Source organism: Asterias rubens, chromosome 12, assembly GCF_902459465.1.
Source record: "Asterias rubens chromosome 12, eAstRub1.3, whole genome shotgun sequence".
In the NCBI taxonomy this organism is placed as follows: domain Eukaryota; kingdom Metazoa; phylum Echinodermata; class Asteroidea; order Forcipulatida; family Asteriidae; genus Asterias; species Asterias rubens.
In genome coordinates this window covers 1326821-1347870 of record NC_047073.1, presented here as the reverse complement: position 1 = coordinate 1347870, position 21050 = coordinate 1326821, and the positions used below count along the sequence as shown (strand labels likewise).

Below are 21050 nucleotides of genomic sequence, written 5' to 3'. Positions count from 1 at the left end.
TGTAAGGGAAGTATGCCTAGTAATGTGGAGTAACCAAGAACGCAAGAAAAAATACACTTGATGTAAGACCGGAATTTCCTACTTCCGATTATTTGCTTACTGTAAGCAGAGCCATAAAATTGGGCAATGCTGTGCATGCAAGAAGTCGTTCCTCCCACTTCAATATGTCCAAGTTCACATTCCCTTGAACTTCCTTACAAGCCTGATGCTGATCTTCCCAAACCTCTTCCCTCTTCCAACCTGCATCCTCTACCCCAGAGTCAAGGAACCCTGGTCCTCACTCCCCGTTATCCTTAAAGTCTCATTGCTTTCATATTGAACAACTTGTAAGAATATCTAAGAGCAAACTTGTGTGAGATTCTATCACAACATTTTATTGGCCAATAATTGATGATTCCATGCTCAATATAGTACAGTAGGTTTTTTTCTATCTTGGTTGTTTGTGTTCATTATTTTCTGAGTGTATTTTTGTCCCAATTTGGTACAACTTTCACATATTTGTAACATTCTATTGTAAACTTTTGTTGCTCGGTAAATTGAAGATTTCAAGCTCAGTATATTGTTCTTGTTCTTGCTTTGTTTTATCTTTGGATTATTTTCAAATAATGTGTCCCAATATTGATGATGTGTTATTTTTATGAGCTCATGATGATTGAGTTTTATTGTCTTTTCTTTCCTGTTTTCATATTCGTTGTAAACATTTTCTATTTTATAATTGTGTATCTATATTCTCTATTTTATAATTGCGTATCTTTTTCTGTGATTTCTGATTGCGTATCTATATTCTCTATTTTATAATTGAATTGCATCTGTCTTCCATTTTATATTTATGCCTCTATATTCTCTGTTTCATATTTATGCATCTAAATTCTCTATTTACAATTTCTGCATCTATATTCTCTATTATATATTTCTGCCCTTGTTTTCTCTACTTTATATTTATGCATCTATATTCTCTATTTTCTAATACATGCATGCATCTATATTTTCTATTTTATGTTTATGCATCTATTTTTCTCTATTTTATATGTATGCATCTATATTCTCTATTTTATATTTATGCATCTATTTTTCTCTATTTTATATGTATGCATCTATATTCTCTATTTTATATGTATGCATCTATATTCTCTATTTTATATTTATGCATCTATTTTTCTCTATTTTATATTGTTGCATCTATTTTCTCTATTTTATATTGTTGCATCTATTTTCTCTATTTTATATTGTTGCATTTATTTTCTCTATTTTATATGCATGCGTCTTATTATTATTATTATTATTATTATTATTATTATTATTATTATTATTATTATTATTATTATTATTATTATTATTATTATTATTATTATTATTATTATTATTATTATTATTATTATTATTATTATTATTATTATTATTATTATTATTATTATTATTATTATTATTATTATTATTATTAGTATTATTATTATTATTATTATTATTATATTATTATTATTATTATTATTATTTTTATTATTATTATTATTATTATTATTATTATTATTATTATTATTATTATTATTATTATTATATTATTATTATTATTATTATTATTATTATTATTATTATATTATTATTATTATTATTATTATTATTATTATTATTATTATTATTATTATTATTATTATTATTATTATTATTATTATTATTATTATTATTATTATTATTACTCTCTTTAATATTAGGGCATCTGTATTCTCTATGCTCAAACGTATATTTATTTATTTATAAATGTTTATTCAGTAATACCTTTATTATACTTGCATAAATGTTTATGTTTTCTTACTGCAGTTTATTGTCTTTTACGTTTTTGTTTTCATAAGCAATTATTTATCTTGATATTATTGTGACAATTATCAATCAATAACAGTTTTTGTTTGACATGGTGCGTTATATTTGGTCCTATCTTTTAGTGACGGAGTAACCCGGAGTGGGATTTTCTGCGCCTCGATGGTTGGTTTGAAGAAACTGAAAGAAGAGAAACTCGTTGACGTCTTCCACGCTGTCAGGAATCTCAGAAGAAACCGAGATGTGATGGTCGAGAGCCAGGTATGTCAATCACTCAGTTGCTATGGTAACCAGGGAGGGGCTTGTTTTATAAATAATGTATAGGGGCATGGTCAATTAGAGATTTGCCTTTCATTTATATAGATCATTCATTTCTTAATCTTAAATTGGTCAGAATTTTTCTTTTTTGCTTCAATTTGTAACCTTCGTAGTGCCGTAAGACCCTTTTGTGGTTAAGGGCGCTCTATAAAATGTTTTTATTATTATTATATTCAGTAACTGTAACTTTCCTATTTTGTAGGAGGGTTTTGTTTAACAATGGTGGAAATGGGAGGAGCCAAACATTTAATTGGCCTGTCAATCATGATTGGTTGCCATTCCTGTTGATTAATCCCAGTCATGATTGGAACATGGGGAGGGGCTTGTTTATTTCAGTGATCAAAAAGGGAGGAGCCAAATATTAATTTGACCGTCAGTCAAATCAAGCTTTCTGTTGTAGTAGACATCTGGGATTCCTTACAATAAGGTAACATTTTACGGCAAAGTTGCAGTGTTTTTTGTAATCTATGAATAAATGTTGTTGTTTTTTGACATGTTTTTTTTCTCTTTATAAACATTCCCTCTGTGACAGTTCAATTCCATTACTTTCTCACGAGACATTTTTATTTGTGTTCTTCCTTTCCCTAGGACCAATACTTGTTCTGTTATGAAGTCTTAAAGACGTACTTGGAGGAGAACGAGACGTATGCTAACTTCAAATAGACTATAGAGGGCGAAGTTTGTGTCTTCACATAGAAATATATCCCGGAGAACTCTGAGCTCAGCCACCCTCTGTGTCGTCTGTGGATTGGCGTATCGATTCAATGCGATACGCGTGTATGGTAAAATTATCATCATCTGACAAGCATGTATGGCAAAATGGCAAGATGGCAGCGCACATAGACTGTTTCATGACGTCAACTGTATGGCAAAAAATTGTGTACACACGTCCATAAAAACGGTCCACTAACGAAATCACAGGTACAATGACACACTCGGTGTCCCCGGGTTCTACACCGGGTTCTTTCACATAACATTTCCATAAAAATATTTTCCTTGCCTGGTATCAGTTTGCAAAACAGTCGTAACACAATGCCTGGCCAAGACCTAGTTTCATCGAGCTGTAAAGCCAGAAATATTGCTTAGCACAGAAGTATTGTGCTTAGCGGAAAACAGGTTATCAGCCAAGAATCGATGCATTAAATGTATATTTGTGACTGGTTCCCTCATTAATTACTCTCAGCAGAATTTGTTGAGCAGTTTTGTTCTACATAGCTTTAAGAAGGCATAATTTCATAGAGCTGCTCAAGCACAAAAAGTTGCTAAGCTCAAAAATAAGGTTACCAGCGGAAATTACTCATGTAGTGGTTTCGACCTGGGTTTTTTTCTGCTTAGTGGTTTTCGCAGATCAGTGTGTTGTAACAGAGCCCCTCCCACTTGCTCTGCAAGTGAGATAATTTTTTGTATACAAATGACCATACGATACGATTAATACCCCACTGAAAATGTCTAGTATACCACATAAAGCAAAATGATCAGCTGCTTGGGCAGTTTTGTAGAAGTTGGTCACATGTATGGCCTTTTTAGTGTGTAATTGAATGAATGTTATTAACGTATTTTATCCCCAAATATGGATCTGCCTTGCTGAAAACTATCCCTGGTTAGGGTTGAAATGAACGCAAACTTGGCAACTTATTTTTCTACTTTGGATGCCATTGTACATTTTGATGATATTTAACATGTAGATCATGCTCTTGATTTTGCCTTATACTATTGACTTAACTGTATGTTATAAATGATGCATCTTTTGCGTAATGAAATTGAGTTTGTTTGAGTGCTTTATAAACAGATTTAAGAGACATTTGGGGGTTAATACTCTAAGAAATGAAAGGAGATTAATGCTCTGTGCTGAAAAGCAAAACTTTGCTGACTTCTCTTCATTAGTTTCACTGAGTTTACCAGTGAATCTTGTCATGGACTTGTTTTGTATCTACATCACGGTTGTGTACATGCTTGGTTATTTAAAACTATGCAAATGAGATGCAAATATATGCAAGTGCTCATGCAAACTTATGCAAATTATGAAAATGTATGCAATTTATATGTATATAATGTATCTTTATGTATCTTTATATACAATGCAATGGACAATTCTTGTAATATTTTTTAAACAGTTTTATCTTAAAGATATAATGATTTTTTCAAGGTAAATGTTGTTGTATCCTGGTGTATACTGATTAGTTGCTTAAACTTTTGGAAAATGTTCCTGTTTTTTTTTTTCCTTTGGGTAAATATTTTGTATAGTGTATCCTTTTTTTAATTCCAGCATGGAAATTGTGATTTTAATTAGTCCAACAATGCAATAATTTTCCCCATTTTTTGCAGCTGTGTATTATATCGGAAATGCAGATATGCATTTCAACCAACCTTTAAAAAAAACACCGCCAGGAGTGTTATCCCCCTTGCCATACTTTTTAGTGTTTTCATTTTTTACTGGTTTAGTTTATATTATTTGCACTCCTGAATGAAGAGAAGGAATCATCGTTAATGTACATGTACGTTGACAAGGCAAGATGATTCAGCATTTGAATCTGTACCTATGTCACAATGTTATTATAAATGTAACGGTTTTTTCTTGCCAGATTTTGTCCTAAAATGGGCATTAATTTTATTATTATTTGGGCATGATGCAACAAGTATGTTAAAATATTTATTTATGAAAAAGTCTTTGGTTTAGACAAAGAGCAACGGGACTCGCTGAAATATTCCTGAAGCTTAGATTTGCATTATTCCTTTTGGAGGAGAAACGAGGGCCTTGTTTAGATCTAGAATGAACTATTTTGTATTGTTTGCACTCCTGGATGTAGAGAAGCAATTATGGGTAACTTGACTGGACGCATAGGTCCACAAATAGTGTAGACCTCCTGCAGTTGCATAGCCGTACCATAAATGGTTCAAAGTTGGGAGTACAGTTGCTCGATTCTAAGGAGTACTTTTTTGTACTCCTGGATGTAGAGAAGTGTTTATGTTTCTTGGTTAAAGAAGTATTGATCATCAAACTTGATCTCGAGATTTCTTTACAAATCCAAACTTTTTTAAAGTCAGAGTTAAGTATTGTTTTCAGTACCGCCTTGTCATAGTTATCATTATGTGTACTCCAGGGTGGAGAGAAGCAACACTGAGCGTGACCAAATTTAATTTAAACATTGAATTTAAAGATTCTGAAACAGTTAGCTTTTAAATTATCGAAGAATACCTTGAACAAATAGTATTTGCTGTTGATACTGATTACCAACCAAAAGGACCTTTGGTAATGCAAACAAAATGGTGAATGACCTGACGTTTCGACTCTAGCGGAGTCTTTTGCAAAGTGTCTTGCTGATCAGAATCGGTGTTGGTTTTTTTTTTTTTTTTTTTTTTTGCATTCGAGGAATACTTTAGGATTTTAAAAGTTTTTGGAGTAATATTTTAAGAATAAAAAGTGTTTGGATTTGTCTTGTTTATTAATATGTACTTAATCAGTTTAAGCATTCTGAAATTTGTTTATACGTCCTATACATATAAACAAAACAGTTATGAAATGTCAATTACTTAATGTCGAATGTAAAGTCACTTTATATTTATATGTAAATGTATTTTGTATGTTTGGTTTATCATAAAATTGAAACGTAAAACACCGAACAGATAAAACACGCTGGATGTTGGTAAAACGTAAACTATGGGGGAGGAGGGAGTGTTGATGCACCCCTTGTTTAGTTGGCATGGTAACCGGAGGTAAATAAAGAACATATATTTTTGAAAGTAATGTTTTGCTAAACTGAAATGAAACTTGGTTTTGTATTAAAGTTGGTGTTTTTTGTTGTTGATGTTGTTCAAACTGCCTCTAGCTACCGGGCAATCTCTTGGTATGACATTGCTCTAGAATTGCAAGGGTCATGGGTTCGAATCCCACCCGAGCAATATGCCTGTGAATTTGTTCACAAGACTCGGGGAAAACACAGAGTATACAGTGCTACACACATCGGTGTATATGGGTACAACCAAAATTATTATTCTTTATCCCCGATGCATTGCGGCTGGTGTTGTTTGTTAACAATGAATTGCACTGATGTATTGGTGCACCGAAAGAATGGTGGAACACGCGTCACATAACCATTTTTATTTGTAGTTTATGACCTTGACAGGTCTGCTGTTGATTTCAACAAACTCTTTCTAACTTGGGATTAGTCTCAGGACGAGTTCAGTTCCGTTTACATAGACGTTGGGAGGCATCGAACACATCCTTAGTTAGGACGGGTTAATGCTCGTCCTAACTCGAGATAGGATTGCTAGCGTTTCGTGAATTTGGCTGCAGGCCTATTATGTAAAGTGTACTTTGTGACGAATATAATATACTTTTACAATGTATTACTACCCTTTAATCGCACCTTGGAATCATTTGGCCAGATTTAATGTATCATGTTTATTTTTACGTGATCTGTGTGATCCTGTATCCCGTTCGGAGGTTTGCTATATTCACACCATTGTGTGCGGGATGAATATTCATTGCGTGGCGTAAACTTTAGCTCAGAAAAAAATGTCGGTAGAAGTATTATGTACATTTTCATATGTAGGGTTTAGGTTACTGTGTGTGAAATGGTAATATGTTTGATCGGATGAAGGAATAAGGAAACGGTAAATGAAGTGCAAGTTCGAGCTTTACGTACAATAGTTTTACGAGCGTCACTAACTTCATGAATATTCATATACCACACTGAAGTGAGTGAACGGGTCGTCACCCTGACCATGGGTTATTGGAGTTCGAACCCATTGTGTGCAAATTAGTTATTGGTGAAACCTTCAGCTGCTGGTAGAAATGTCTATAAACTGATAGCAGTGTTTGGGTAGAGGGTATAACAATCGGTTTGGTGGATTGAGTATTTCGTTTCTCACTGGTGAAACACTGCAGTCAATAATTTGAATCGTTGGTTCTCTTCTTATAGTTCTTGGATCTTCCAAGACTTTGGATTTGGCCTGTCTGTGGTAAGTTTGTTTTCTTTTAACTGCTGTAGGGGAAAATACACCTTTAAGTGTTCAACTATAGTTCAGCAGGTTCTGTAAAGTGGTGTGAAGTTGCGATGTGTGTGGATTTTACAGACGGGGGGCGTGTGTGTTAAGCGAACAAACGCATTTTGCAAGTGCGTGGTTATCGTTGTATACATGTATGTTGGTTAAATTTTGCAGTCCTCCGCTGTTATTTTTTTCTTTAACCTAGGTAGGCCTACTTTTGTATTGGTTAAAGGGAAGGTAAGCGATTGGTAATCGCTCCTAAAATTAATGGCAATACAAACTTATTGGTTAGAAGTTATACAACAGCTTTCGATAGTATTAAGCAGTGTGAGAATGAAGTTCACTTTAAAGTATAGTTTTTATCCCCCAAATTTCTAAGTTGTAAGAGAAACGTAACTGGCAGAAACGTTTCTCAGAGTGTGTATTCCCATTACAGATTACTCTTCCTACATGACATACCACTCCGGACTGCTTGCGATATCGCAAAAACTCTATCACCTTTTGAAGTAGAATTTTCACAGGTTAGTTTGATTGTATATTATTATAGGCCTATCTGCATTTATATTTGATAGAAACAATGGAACGGTTCAAAAAGCCACAGGTATTGCCTTTAAAGGCAGTAGACACTATTGGTAATTACTCAAAATAATGATTAGCATAAAACCTGTCTTGGTAACGAGTAATGGGGAGGGGTTGATAGTATAAAACATTGTGAGAAACGGCTCCCTCTGAAGTGGAGTAGTTTTCGAGAAAGATGTAATTTTCCACGAATTTGATTTCGAGATCTCGGATTTAGAATTTGAGGTCTCGAAATCAAGCATCTGAAAGCACACAACTCCGTGTGGCAATGGTGTTTTTTTCTTTCATTATTATCTCGCAACGACCGATTGAGCTCAAATTTTCACAGGTTTGTTATTTTATGCATATGTTGAGATGCAGCAAGTGAGAAGACTAGTCTTTGGCAATAACCAATGGTGTCCAGTGTCTTTAAGACAGTTCAGACTGTTCCTTTGTTGTTTTTTTTCGTTTTTTTTTTTCTTTTCGTTTTTTTTTTTTTTTTCGTTTTTAAGCTAAGCATGAGCTAAATAAGACAACGGGCCTATACACAATGTTTCTTTCCCTTTGTTCCCAGACCCAGCAGGCCTAACACGTCCTAACATGGGTGACCTGAGGGGGTCGCTCCTAGCGGCCCTACTCTGCATGGTCCATCTGGCCATTGCTGGTGATAACGACCCATTCGATTCAGAGCTAAGGTGCGTCACACCACCATCATGGACATCGGGAGAAGTGAATCCCATGCTTCAAGGGAGGGGAAATGTGACGGTGGTGGCGCTATTGCAAGCTAGCTGACCCTTCTGTCTGTCGCAGGCATCAAAGTGAGTTGATAAATAACTGAGTGTTGTTTGAAGCTTGTTTAAGAAACTAGAAATAAAGTTTAAACTTGCGGGTAAAACCATGTGTAAATCTCGTTTGTGTGAGTGTTGGCTCTGAGAAGAGCCGGTGTGGTCTCGACGTTTCGAAAGCTCGTCTTTTTATGATGAATAACTGGTTGACATGGACGGCTCAATCGTGTTAAAAAAAAGTTATTGTGACCAAGTTCACCTTTCAATTTGATAAAACACGTCCCGGGATTGTTTGCTATGTTTCCAATCAACACAATTTTGAATATTCTGTTGAACACTATATTATTTCAAACTGTGGCTATCTGTTTTTGCTTCGCCTTTGCAAAACATGCATACAAAAATTTATTGAAACGCGTGGCGTAAAAATCATAGAACAAAATCTAAACAACAAAGCAGATTGTATGTACACATACCGTACATTACATCAATAATGTGAGGCAGATCTTATGCTGTGCACTAACAGTTTTGTGACTTTTCGTTAATTTTGTTACGTCGGTTTCAATTTCTTGCCTGACTCCCTTATGATTTTTCTGTTGTACTAACCTACAAGTTGTACTTCTCATTCTAGGCTCGAAGAACTGCGACTTGAACTGGTGGAGGAAGGCGTGGATGACGTCAATTTCATGGTGGTCAACGCTGGAGATTGGTGGTCCCGATTGCTTTCCTCTTACCTCCATAGTAGGGTATCGTTCCCGGTCTATGAGGATTGGTTCGCTGCTAGTACTATATGGGAGACACTGAATGGTGCTAAGGATGACATGCTGGTCTATGATAGGTAAGGACTGGGTTGGAGCTTGGCGGGAAAAGTTTATTCTGGTGATGAACGAATAGTATGGTCACTTTTCAACTATTCAGTTCAGTTCAATTCAATTCAAATTTGCGTTTATTTCCATACTTCATGAAAACAGTACAAACAGAATGTTTTAAAGGAGTAACCAATAAACAAAGCTATTTTACAAGGCAGAGAATAACAAACAGTGTGTTTCTCCCTTGGATGATGGGAAATGGCTATATACGACGTCATTATGTTGCAAATATTACGTAGTGTACAGTCTGGGAAATCTGAGTTAATCGAGTAAACTCTCAATTTAAGACTTTTGGGTCTGGTCATAGGTCAGATACCATGGGACCTGCTGGGTCAGTTCTGACGTTAACTTTTAAAGTGTGTAGAATTTCGCGCGAAGCTTACTTTTAACTACAAATTTCCAGTTAGTATTTCTCTTTGTATCTTACTGATGTACATCTTCATTTACCCCCAGGTGTGGTTACCTGACGTATCACCTACGGATGCCATACAGCTTTTTAGACTGGCCACACGTTGGAATGGCAATCAGGTCAACCCATTACGGGGCTGATCCGTGTAACTGCACACTCCCTGTGCCTGTATGGAACTCGGGCAACGGGACCATGGATGGAAACACCAATAGCAGTGTAGAAAACACCAACAGTACAGCTGCAAATAACACCGTGGTTGGAAATAACACCATTGTTGGAAACAACACCGAAGTGAACAACAACACTTTGGTTGAAAACGTATGTAACTAATATTTTAAAGTAACATTACATTATTTGTAGATTGACATAAAACTTACAAGGTCTAATAATGATGATGATAGTTGAAATTATCCCATGAAATATATTTGTCTGAATTTCCATATTTGGTGAGAAACAAATCAAACTAATTCCCCGTTTGTAGTATTACCGCTCAGTGAGCGTTTTATTCATGTTTGTCTTTGAATCAATTTAATGCAAAATGTGTAGTCGGTTTTTCACTATTTTCTCTAGTATGTTGCCTACATTTATAACATACTTGTCATTGGGGTTGGTATTTTTGTCCTTTCATAGTTATCTCGCAACTCTGACGATAATCGAGCTCAAGTTTTCACAGGTTTGTAATTTTAAGTGTATGTTGAGATACACCAAGTAAGAAGACTGGTATTTGACAATTACCAATAGTGTCCAGTGCCTTTAAATTAATGTGTGTGTTTTTGTTTTTGCACTCCTAAAGTTAATGCCTTACGTTGTCCTCTTTGTACAGGTGGAAGCCCCAGCCTTAAACTCGACCACAAATACATCAAGTGAAGTTGAGCTGGACATTCCAAGTACAGGCGACGAAGAGAAGACAAACAAAGCCAATAAAACCAGAGAGGCGCAGAAAAGGAGATACAGGCATCTTGTCAAACACCACAGGTACAAACAAAACGAATAAGCTTTTGACGGGAAATGGCGTATTTCACAAACAATCACAGCATATTAATTAACTCAATTTGCAGTTGCGATAAAGTTTAATTTCCAATCTTGTATCGTTATCTGTAAGTTCGTTCACTAATTAGTTTCACATTTCTTTCTTTTTTTTGTTATCCCAAAACAGCCATCACGATGAAAATTATCCTCGTGCGAAATGACATGACCACGACATCGCCACGTGTCGTGAGCTTCGTGATCAGGGCATCAAGGATACCTGATGCTGATGCTGAGCCGCGACCCGGCTCCCCGGAACGAAGACCTTCCTCGCTGATGGAGAGGTTCGCCCGGAGCAGAGCAACCAGGTCTGCGGTAGCTGATGCTGATCCAACGCCACAGCAGACCGGGAGATTGAAGCGCTAGAGACGGTTGAGGAACCGTGTGCTAGCTGATCCCAGGGCCGTGTGGTGTTGACTCAACGTGCCTGACAGAGCTGATCCACAGACCCGGCTGTGGCCGAGTTCTGTGGTGAGGGTGCAAGATAAGAAGTTGTGAATTGAGTTCGAGGCAAACAATTAGTAACTGTTGTTTGTGAAATAACAGTCTCATGAAGAAAAAAAACAGTGTCATGCAACATCTTACATTTTGATAGTCATTTAATATTCAACTTCAACTTTTCTTATTGGTCAATCATCCACGACATCCTGCCATCGTTTCAAATGTTTTTGATGACAAAGTGAGCATGAACATGCATTGTTTTCACGGCTTCCGTACGCCTCACCTCATCCGGACCATTTTTTTCTTTCAAAATGGCCGATGATCTAGAGCGCCCCCTGTTGATAATTCCAATTCATGAGTAGATTTTTCTAGGAAACGTTCACGGGCTCATTGATGAAGGCATTTAGATAAATCCAAACGGAATCTAATGCTGGATGTTTCATGTTAATGCATGGAAGAGTCAGCTGGCGTCTCCTGGAGAAAAAAAAATAATTGTTTGCCTTGAACAGTTTAAGAAATATTGTATATTTTGGAATTGGTTTATGATGATAACTCCAAAGTCTATCGTGCATTTTGCTTACATTATGTTTTATGTGTTCACTTCGGTCTATGTCATTGTACATTAAAACTTCAATGCAAAACAAACTGTGAATCCTAAAATTCTACTTTTACAGATCCGAGTAACAAGATTTTGTTTTTAAACTTGAACATGCTCATTCCAGCCTAACAGTTTTTGTTAAACCATGGAGGAAACCTCCATGGTTCATGGGTTATGGTTAAACGGAGAATCGTCTCGCGCGAAAAAAAAAATATGTTACCCCTGTCCATTTATCAATATTATTGTATCTTTTAATGTTTTTTATTTTAATTTTGTTATATATTTTTTTAACGATTGTTGTTTGAGTAACACGTTTACTTTTAATTCTTGAATATTTATTTATTTTTGAACTGTTTTTGTTTGACTGATTGTGTTCGATTTGTATTATGTGCACTCCATACTTATTTGTCTTCATGACCACTTTTTGCTCAACCGTCCAACATGGCGGCACAAATTGTGTGATATATTCGACAGTCATAGAACCTGGGTGGACATAATACAACAACAAACATTCGATGTGACAAAACTTGTTCAAGGGTGAACATTATTCAGGAAAGCTCTTCTATGTTAATTCAGTTTTTAAATACTGTTTAATAAAATAAAATATTGTAATTCAAAATTGAGGGGAGAGTTTGTTTATTATTTTGTCATTTTGATTGTATAGTAACAAAGCTGCTCCAACTAAGATCCAATGGTATGCCCTTTCCAAGTGTCTACCGGTTTGTGTATTTCATTCTTAAGGTCTTATCAAACTGGAGAACATGACCCTTTCTAGAAATGGAAATTAGGAAGGGTAGGGAAGAGAACGACCACATAATACAAACAGCCCTGGCTGCTGTGGCTTTTACAAACCCCAAATGAAACTCTACCCTCGCAGGTACCCAATAATACACCTGGGTGAAGAGAAGCAACTAGAGTAAGGCATCTTACTTGGGACACAAGTGCCATGACCATGATTCGAACCCACACCCCAATTACATAGCCACAAGAACCCTTGAGTTATGCTTTTAAGTCTGTCAAGTGGTGATCTTTTCATTTTCCTATACCAGGACTTTTATGTTGACTCAGAATAACACGAACTTTATTTCCAAGCGACTGCGCCTTTAGCATTTTATGGGGTCACTTCAGATGAACTCTCGGCCACTACAAGCAGTAAATATTGCTGCTGTATGCCTATTCACCAGATTGCCTTTGGCTGAGGTATACAAACCGGGCTTAATCTAATTCCAAGATTGCTTGATATTCAATAATCACACACGGGGTTGTTTGCTCTCGAACACCTTGTCAACATTTGACTAGTCATTGCTGCAGCTGCGCACTGCATGCGCACACTGCGGCTGACGCGAAGCTCTAGAACCGGGTCACAGTAATCATAGAGCTGGGTCCTAGCTCTATGCAGTAATCATTACATCTCAGCGGTGACCGTGTCAAGTTATTAGTCTGTTGCTGCAGTGTGGTTTTATGATCATTGCTAGACCAAGAACAGTGCGGATCAAAACCATTTGGGAGTCGATTTTTTGCAGGCAATCCCCTTTCTTTGCACATAATCTTTTGCAACTTGAATTTTACTGACGGAAGAACTGCAGAACTCAGCCATGAAGTGGTCTGTTGAGTTGATAGTGTGTGCTCTTGCACTTCTGTCCTACGGTGTCAATGGTAAGTCATTAACTTCACTATATTTATTATAATTTAACCATGACTGATTTTGCTTGTTGTAGCAATGCACACTAATTGTCAACCACCCCTTCTTTTTATTTCACAGTTTGTAGGAAAATGTTTAGGTCCATACTATAGTCTTGTAACCGCTATTGATGTCTCGATCTTTACTTACATTGTGGGTTTACGTTGTGCCCGAAAGACTTTATGGGATGGGGTGGGGTGACAACATTATTTTCCATAATCTCGGGTCATATAAATCTCATGATAAAATTTTGCTCATGATAAGTAAATATTAGGCCTAGCGATCAAAATTCACTTCACTAAAAACCATATCAGTTTTATTCCCAGGCATATAGGTCCATGAGATGTCGCCTCCCTTTTTGAACATTACTGTTTGGTTCCGCCTCTTAAAGATTCGCCTTAACACTTTTATTATTCATGTTTTTTCCATGTGCAAACAAAACTACACTTTGACCAATAAACACATTGTATAATATACTGCCTGCATTGAACATAACACCAAACTGACAAAGCTCTTTTATGACAGCACTATAGCCATTTTGTTTGGCATCGGTGGCCATTTTATATGACTCCGGTGGTCATTTTATGATATTCTTGCTTGAGAGGTTGTAAACCAACAAAGAAGGGTGTGCTGGGAATGAGTTCAATATCAATTTTATGAGTTAGTTTTGTATCTTGGTCAGGAAAATATATATTGTTTAGTGTGTGGGTTTCGTTGATATGAGTTGCGCATCTTGCACTAAAAGCAAAACATTCTAAAATTTTGAAATTTGTAAATTCATGAATTCGTTTTCAAAAACCAAGTGTCTCTATTTACTGAAAGGGAACATGGTACAAACCATCTTGGTTTAGTCATTGAGCTTACTTGAACCATTGTGAGGTTGGAACGGGAACTGGTTATTGTAGAAGCTCTCTCTTGTATAGTTAGCAACACATTCGCTTCTCTGTTGCATACAGAGTTCATGTCAAAGTGGCAGCACATTTTCGGCTGTACCCTTTTTTAAGAGTAAGATCATAGCCACAGGTTCTTCCAAATGCACTTTGAGTTGGTATGAAAAAATCACATAAGCAGTTCTTAGTTGTTCGTTAACATCTATTGAATGTTCACAAATCCCTTGCATTCAGAGATTTCAATAACATTCAGAATTCCAGTTGTTCAAATGTTATAAAAAACGTATATATGAACTTCTTCAAAAATCCAGGACGTGCCCTGAGGTTCAAATTCACAATAGACTATCGACTTGTTTTTACAATTCCTCAACTGCCTTTCCACGGTAGTACATTCTTCAGATTCAACGTAGAGAAAGTTTCTTTTGTTCGCAAACCTTTATACCCTAGGCCCAAACACTAAATAGTTAACAATAAGATTGCGTATTAGTTTGTGTACATGAAGGCATGCATTGGAAACGTGTTTATAAAGAAACGTATTTCTGGGGAATTTATATGTAATCAAGTTTTTAAAATGAAACTGTGATTGATGCGATATCGTTTCAAATAATATTAGAAAGGTTGATGATGGTTTTTGTCTTGATTCCACAATACCAAACTATGTATCTTAAATGGTCCCGTTCTATGTTAACAATACTTTACTGAAGCGTGTCTCATTGTTTTGACTCACAGTACAAGTGCTTTAGGCTAAGTTAACTAATTGTCTTCTATTTCAACAATTTTGTATAACGTGGAAAAGTATCATAGATTTTTTTTATAGAAATAGCTACAGAAATGAACACTGCGTCGCTGAGTCTGTCGACTACGATATAAGAATACATAATTTCGTGTTACTATTTATTTGAACAACAAAATCACAAAGTCCTTGCACCAAATTTTAATGTCAGGTTAATTTAGAGGTGGGCCTACGCATAAATACCACAATGATGGGAAACAATAATGACTGAGAAAAATATATCTTGTTCTATACCCCATATTAACACTGATGTTGACCCTCAGTAAACTACAAAAACTGGGGTGTTAAAATTAACACCATGGGTGTCAAAAAAACAATCACATTTTACACCATGGAGTGTTCAAATAGAAGAAAAATTTCGTTCAACACCCACTGATGTTAATTTTGACTCTCTCTTTGGCATCGATTTTTGCGCCCCAGTTTTTGCAGTGTATTTTTGCGTCATGGGGGGGGGGGGTTCTACGGTTTTTTTAGGAATTTGTTTTAGCTATTTCTTAGCAGGAAATTGTGTTTAAAACATGATTATTCTTTTAACGATTATGTTATATGCTCTGTCGTTTTCTGTCCTACAGGTGCGCCCGACTGTTTGGACACGTTCACTTCTGAACAGGTATGGTTTGATGACAGTTTGAAACGTTGCAAGACGTACACAGAAATTGTAATAATTAATCTAAAATGCATAGTGTCGCTTTCCGGTTCTAGATTGTATATTGTATTCATTTGATGTATTCTGATTTCAACAATATATTTGTTATTTGGTCCCAACTTCATGAGCCTTTAAGCACAAAGACCTTCTAAGCTTCCCGCTTGTGTTTTTGCTCTATTGTGTTCGGTATTGTTTCCTACCCAATGGCTTTCTGAAACTAAAACCCAGTTATTATGCAACTCTAACAAAGAGCGTTATATCTTGTTTACTTCTCAGTGTGTGGAATACACCGAAACAGGTGGTGGAAGGATCGTTCTGTCTGGCAACCAGGTACGTCTCCAGCAAACAGTAATTCCAGACAGTAATTTGAGACAGTAATTCGTGGCGTGTCATGGCCCAGCGGTTAATAAAGAGCGATGCGGATTCAGGCTCTGGTGTTTGATCAGCAGAGTGTGGGTTCGAGTCCGGGTCGTGAAAATTATGCCCTTAAAGCAAGACACCTAACCATAATTGCTTCGTAAAGTTGGGGAGCTCGTATAAACTGTAGTGCTTTCTGCTCTACCAGCCAGGGATGATACTCAAGCCTACATTCCAATTAAGATCCCATTTAGTACGCTATGTCTAGTTGCTATTATATTTCAAAATGTGTAGCTTGAAACAACTTTTTACGACTGCCAATATCTAACAGATGGATTTTCTTGTTTTCAATAGTTTGATGACGACATGCAAGATCAGCTGAAAATGGTGATGGCCAACATTTCTAATCAGTACGTCATAACAGAAGTTGAGTAAGTATTGGTTTTACCATAATTGCTTCTCTCCGCCCAGACTAAATGTAGTGTGAAAAACAAGAATATTGTGCACTGGGTTAAAGCTCTGTCATGTGCATCAACGTGGCGAGTAGGCATGGTCGACGTTAGCACCAATAGACCAATGACCTTTCTGATCGGGTTGGCGTAGTGGTATATTGCCTTCCACCCCAAGAAGCGGGAACTGCAGCGGCCGGTGCAGAACCGAAAAGGGGCTTCATAACGTACTGTTCGAAGGCACTGGACACCTATTGGTTTATTACTCAAAATAAGTGTTAGTGTAACAACTCACTTGGTAATTAGCAATGGAGAGCTGTTGATAGTATAAAACATTGTGAGAAACGGCTCCCTCTGAAGTTTTTCAGAAAAAGACAATTTCTCTCGCTAAAACAATCAAATTCACAAAGGCCTAAAGCCCTCTATCGTGCATCTGTAAGCACACACACATTTGTGCAAAAAGTGTTATTTTTTCCCTTATTTTCTTTCAACTTCGACGACCCTTTGAGTCTTAGTTTTCACATACTTGTTATATTGTATGCATGTTGGGATACACCAAGTGAGAATACTGGTCTTTGCATGACAATTATTACCAAAGGTGTCCAGGGGTGGATTTCACAAAGAGTTAGGACTAGTCTTATCTCGAGTTAGGACCAGTTACTCGTCCTAACTTAGGACTATCCATGCAATTTGTATATCTCCAAGGACTAGTCCTAAGTTAGGACTAGTCCTAACTCTTTGTGAAATCGACCCCAGTGCCTTTTGCAATACACATAAAACACACGTTCGCCAATCGTCAACTCGTGTCACGTACGTCTCTGTAAAAGCAACTGGACTTCGGCTGTTCACATGCATTTTAAGACTTGATTCTACACTCACGAAGTGCACTTTGTATTGGGCAGTAAAACCATTTTATTAAACCCTTTGTCAACATGGCGCAACCTAGAATCAATGTTTGCTGAAAGTCAATATAATATTCACCGGGAAAATAAACTCGTGTTTGTGTGGGGAGTCAGTTATGTTGTGTACAGTACAAAGAGCAATGGTGTTTGTTTCTTCAAAACTATTTTTTTTTTTTTTTTTTTTTTAATACAAAATACACACACCATAAAAGTAACTGCTGTCCTTTCAGCTTGTATGCTAGCATGTAATGTTACACGTACATACATCAATACATAAACTTTATGTGACTGTACATTAAGGAAAGGGGCCAGGCTGTTTTACCTCACAGCCTTGCTATGGATTACACCCATTGCAATGAATCTGTTCACCAAATTGGTTTCCATATTCCCGTCTGGTACCCAGGCCGCGGCATATCGTCGTCACCACTGTGAACATCGTCACCTCAGTTGGCGTTTCCCAGACAAACGAAGTGACTGTGTATTTCTTCGTTGCCAACCCGACCGAGTCTGTTGTCATGCCGATTGCCTTCAGATCGAAGGAGTTGTACCTCATGATGACTATGAACAAGGACAAAATTGAGGACATGCTGGAGTATGAGGTAATGAATGACGTCATACAGAACGTATCGGGTTGAAGGGGAAATAACGATCCCTAACGCAATTTTTTTTCTTCTTCTGTACATCAAAATTGCCATCCTGCTTCTTTAAGGATTCCCTTTTTTGAATCGCGACTTAGAAAACAAAATGTCCACATTAAAAAGCATTCACTATGACAGTGGTAAATTTGGTGTACAGAAAATAAAAATGGCATCCCGGACCCCATAAAGAACAAAAGGGGTGAAGAAGTTTTTCAATAAGCAAAAAGTAAAGAACAGATTTAATAGTTCATGCAGATTGCAGACAGTTTTTTATTTATTTTTTATTTGTAAATTTACGGTGAAACTAGCCTAGAAGCAAGACCATGTTCATAAAAGATTGAGTTGGCCAATCAATCAATCACGAGTAGATTATTTAACACTATCATTCTATGACAGTTTGTTTTAACTTTTGTATAAGATTGACAGTCATTGTTCCAACCTAACGTCCAAAGATTTAAATAAATAAAATGTAATTGTTTTGCTTTTAGATTACCGCTTTGGAGCCTGGAATTGAGGATCAATTGCCTTTACCTACATGGGCTCTAGCGATCATCGTCTATGTCGGGTTGGTGGTTGTCGTTGCTCTCATCTACTTGGGAACTTCAGACATCCGAAGGTAAGTGTGTTTGACACTGTCCTAACAAGGCCATAATTTGAGCAAATCTGGTACATTTGCCCTTTGATTTATTTCATTATATTACATGTGACCGTTCGGATAAACAATTTTGTTCCATTGCGAGCAAGTAAGGGAATTTCACACCCACCCCGTCCCCTTGCAAAATGCGTGTTTACCGTTTCCACCATTGTGTAAGTTCCTTTACGTCCATGTTAATAGTGGCAGTCCCTAAATAGTGGGTAGAACCAACCCCCCTCGCCCACCCCGCTCTCCCATAGAAAAGTCCCCCCCAAATAGCCGATAGTATTTTTCATCATTCAAAAGTCAAATTTTCTATTTTAAAGTCCCCATCAAACGAAACTTTTACATAATTCGTATCCCTGCGATCCCCTTTTGTAGCCAATGGAGTGCATCAAGCGAAGAGAAGCTTCGCAAGGCAGTCATGGGAGACAGTGACATGCAGATAGATCCAGAGGCCGGTGTCCCAGAAAACGGCAACAAGCCAGCCAAAATGTATCGAGAGGACCAAACCTCGTTTGGGGTACAGGTGAGGGAAACTTAATCTTGGCACTTCACACGTTTATGGGAATTTTCAAAGACCAGCATCCTCACTTGGTGTATTCCAACATATGCATAAAATAACACCCGTGAAAGAAACCAATCTTGTTGCAATACTCGTCTGTGTGTTTTCAGATGCATGATGAAAGGCTTCAGCTGAAGTCTTATTATTTCAGTGAACAAATTCCTCTCTCTTGAAAACTATGTTACTTCAGAGAGGGCTGTTTCTCGCAATGTTCTGTACTATTTAAAGCTCTCCATTTCTTGTTACCAAGTATGTATTACATTTGGCTTATTGGCCGTTGGTTCTCCTTACTATTTCAAATGAACACTTATTACAGAAGTGATTTTTGCTTACAAAACGGTTGCTGGTAGTTAATGCAATCCACCAAAATACTCAAACTGACAATCCTGTTTAAAGTTTGAGATCGATCGGCCATCTGATGGGTCACGAGACAGATAGTGAAATACCAAATTGAGCATTTTGAATTGAAAAAATGAATACAACGCTCACTGAGCGATTACAAGCTTAATTTGATTTTTATTTAATTCTCATAAAATAATATGACATTTTAGACAGAACATTTCAAGGTTTTTTTCTACTATAATCATCATTAGACCATAATGTACATCTGTGATCTTCACGATTTGTTTTCTTACCAATTCTGTAACATTATTTGTCAATGGAAGTGCACTTTGCAAAATGAAATTGGCCTTGCCCTTAGCTCTCTAGATGAAATGTCCAGGTCTGCATGTTCCTTTAAAGGACGTTTCCCGAAGGGTCGATTGATCCATGGATCAGTTTGCTATTGTGGACGGAGGTTGGGATCTGTTTATCGTATCTTATGAAGTCTAGATTGGTATTTCAAGTTGGGATTACAGCGCCCTCTGAAGACACTTTCAAGTTTTTCTTTCTTTTTGTTTTAATAGGCGAGCAAACAAGACATAGCGGTTACTCTTGGCATCACCTACGCAACAGTTGAAGAAAATGGCAACGTCACCAAAAGTCCGAATCCAGACGCACCACCACCGCCAAATCCCCCAGAATACATGGAAGTCATGCCAGAGGGCGCCACACCACCGACAGCAGACACTGCCGCGTCAGAAGCCACTCCTGCCGGCGAGGACAAGCACGAAGCAGAGGCTACCGCTGCACTGGAAGGTGCCATTAACCAAGCGTACGAAGAAACGCCCGAAGACAAGACTACGAGTCTTTAGAATTTTTTGTATGAAAAATGGAACAAAGGAGAATTTAGTACTACTAATAGTGAAGAACTAGAACGACCACACCTACTCTTCAAAATATAAATATTTGATTTTTTTTAAAGATGTAATACAAATCAGCTTTTAATTACCTTTTAAAAAGAGTTTGATTTGAATCTGTCCTAAAAAGGTGGATGATTGACTCTTTATTATGCCATTTTGCATTAATTGGATTTGTAACCAAGAAAGAATTGTTAATGTTTATTCGCATGCATTTTTGTACATTTTTGCAATGAAACTTCAGAGAAAAATGTAAGATATCGGCGTCTAAACTCAACCCCAGAAAGAGTTAGTAGGCCTAATATCATTGTGTATCAACATATAATATCGAAACAAATGTGATAAGGATTTTAAATATGATATTAAAGTAGATATAGTTTGCTATAAATTGGGTTTATTAAGTTGTTTTTGTTGCTTTGTGAATTAAAAAACTGTTACTCGGTGCTGTATACATT

The 21050-nt window shown here is 36.7% G+C and overlaps 3 protein-coding genes across 4 annotated transcripts in view; all 3 read left to right on the top strand.

The window, feature by feature from the left end:
- The window catches only part of LOC117297418 (receptor-type tyrosine-protein phosphatase F-like), a 57582-nt gene extending 51684 nt beyond the window's left edge, over positions 1–5898 (top strand). Inside the window, exons 46-47 of the mRNA XM_033780448.1 lie at positions 1938–2073; positions 2719–5898. Of these exons, the coding sequence (XP_033636339.1) occupies positions 1938–2073; positions 2719–2793 (211 nt within the window). The 3' untranslated portion in view covers positions 2794–5898. The remainder of the gene's footprint in view (positions 1–1937; positions 2074–2718) is intronic.
- A 994-nt stretch (positions 5899–6892) lies between these two features.
- Positions 6893–12425, top strand: LOC117297991 (selenoprotein Pb-like). Of its 2 annotated transcripts, XM_033781198.1 has the most exons (7): positions 6893–7092; positions 7556–7640; positions 8252–8495; positions 9091–9297; positions 9782–10055; positions 10561–10712; positions 10894–12425. In XM_033781198.1, the coding sequence occupies exons 3-7, from the start codon at positions 8278–8280 to the stop codon at positions 10925–10927; spliced, it is 885 nt and encodes a 294-aa protein (XP_033637089.1). In that variant the 5' UTR covers positions 6893–7092; positions 7556–7640; positions 8252–8277; the 3' UTR covers positions 10928–12425. The 2 variants fall into 2 exon arrangements, with proteins under 2 accessions (XP_033637089.1, XP_033637088.1); XM_033781197.1 differs by lacking the exon at positions 7556–7640.
- Positions 12426–13111: 686 nt separating this feature from the next.
- LOC117297359 lies at positions 13112–21050 on the top strand. The gene is made up of 8 exons (XM_033780340.1): positions 13112–13458; positions 15739–15776; positions 16089–16142; positions 16524–16600; positions 17924–18119; positions 18647–18774; positions 19174–19321; positions 20263–21050. The coding sequence occupies exons 1-8, from the start codon at positions 13398–13400 to the stop codon at positions 20548–20550; spliced, it is 990 nt and encodes a 329-aa protein (XP_033636231.1). The 5' UTR covers positions 13112–13397; the 3' UTR covers positions 20551–21050.

Excerpts from the sequence above, each read along its gene's own strand:
- LOC117297359 (XM_033780340.1), top strand. The coding sequence starts at position 13,398 with ATGAAGTGGTCTGTTGAGTTGATAGTGTGTGCTCTTGCACTTCTGTCC. Across the intron at positions 18,775-19,173 it reads GGAACTTCAGACATCCGAAG|CCAATGGAGTGCATCAAGCG; the intron begins GTAAGTGTGTTT and ends CCCCTTTTGTAG. Across the intron at positions 19,322-20,262 it reads AAACCTCGTTTGGGGTACAG|GCGAGCAAACAAGACATAGC; the intron begins GTGAGGGAAACT and ends TTGTTTTAATAG.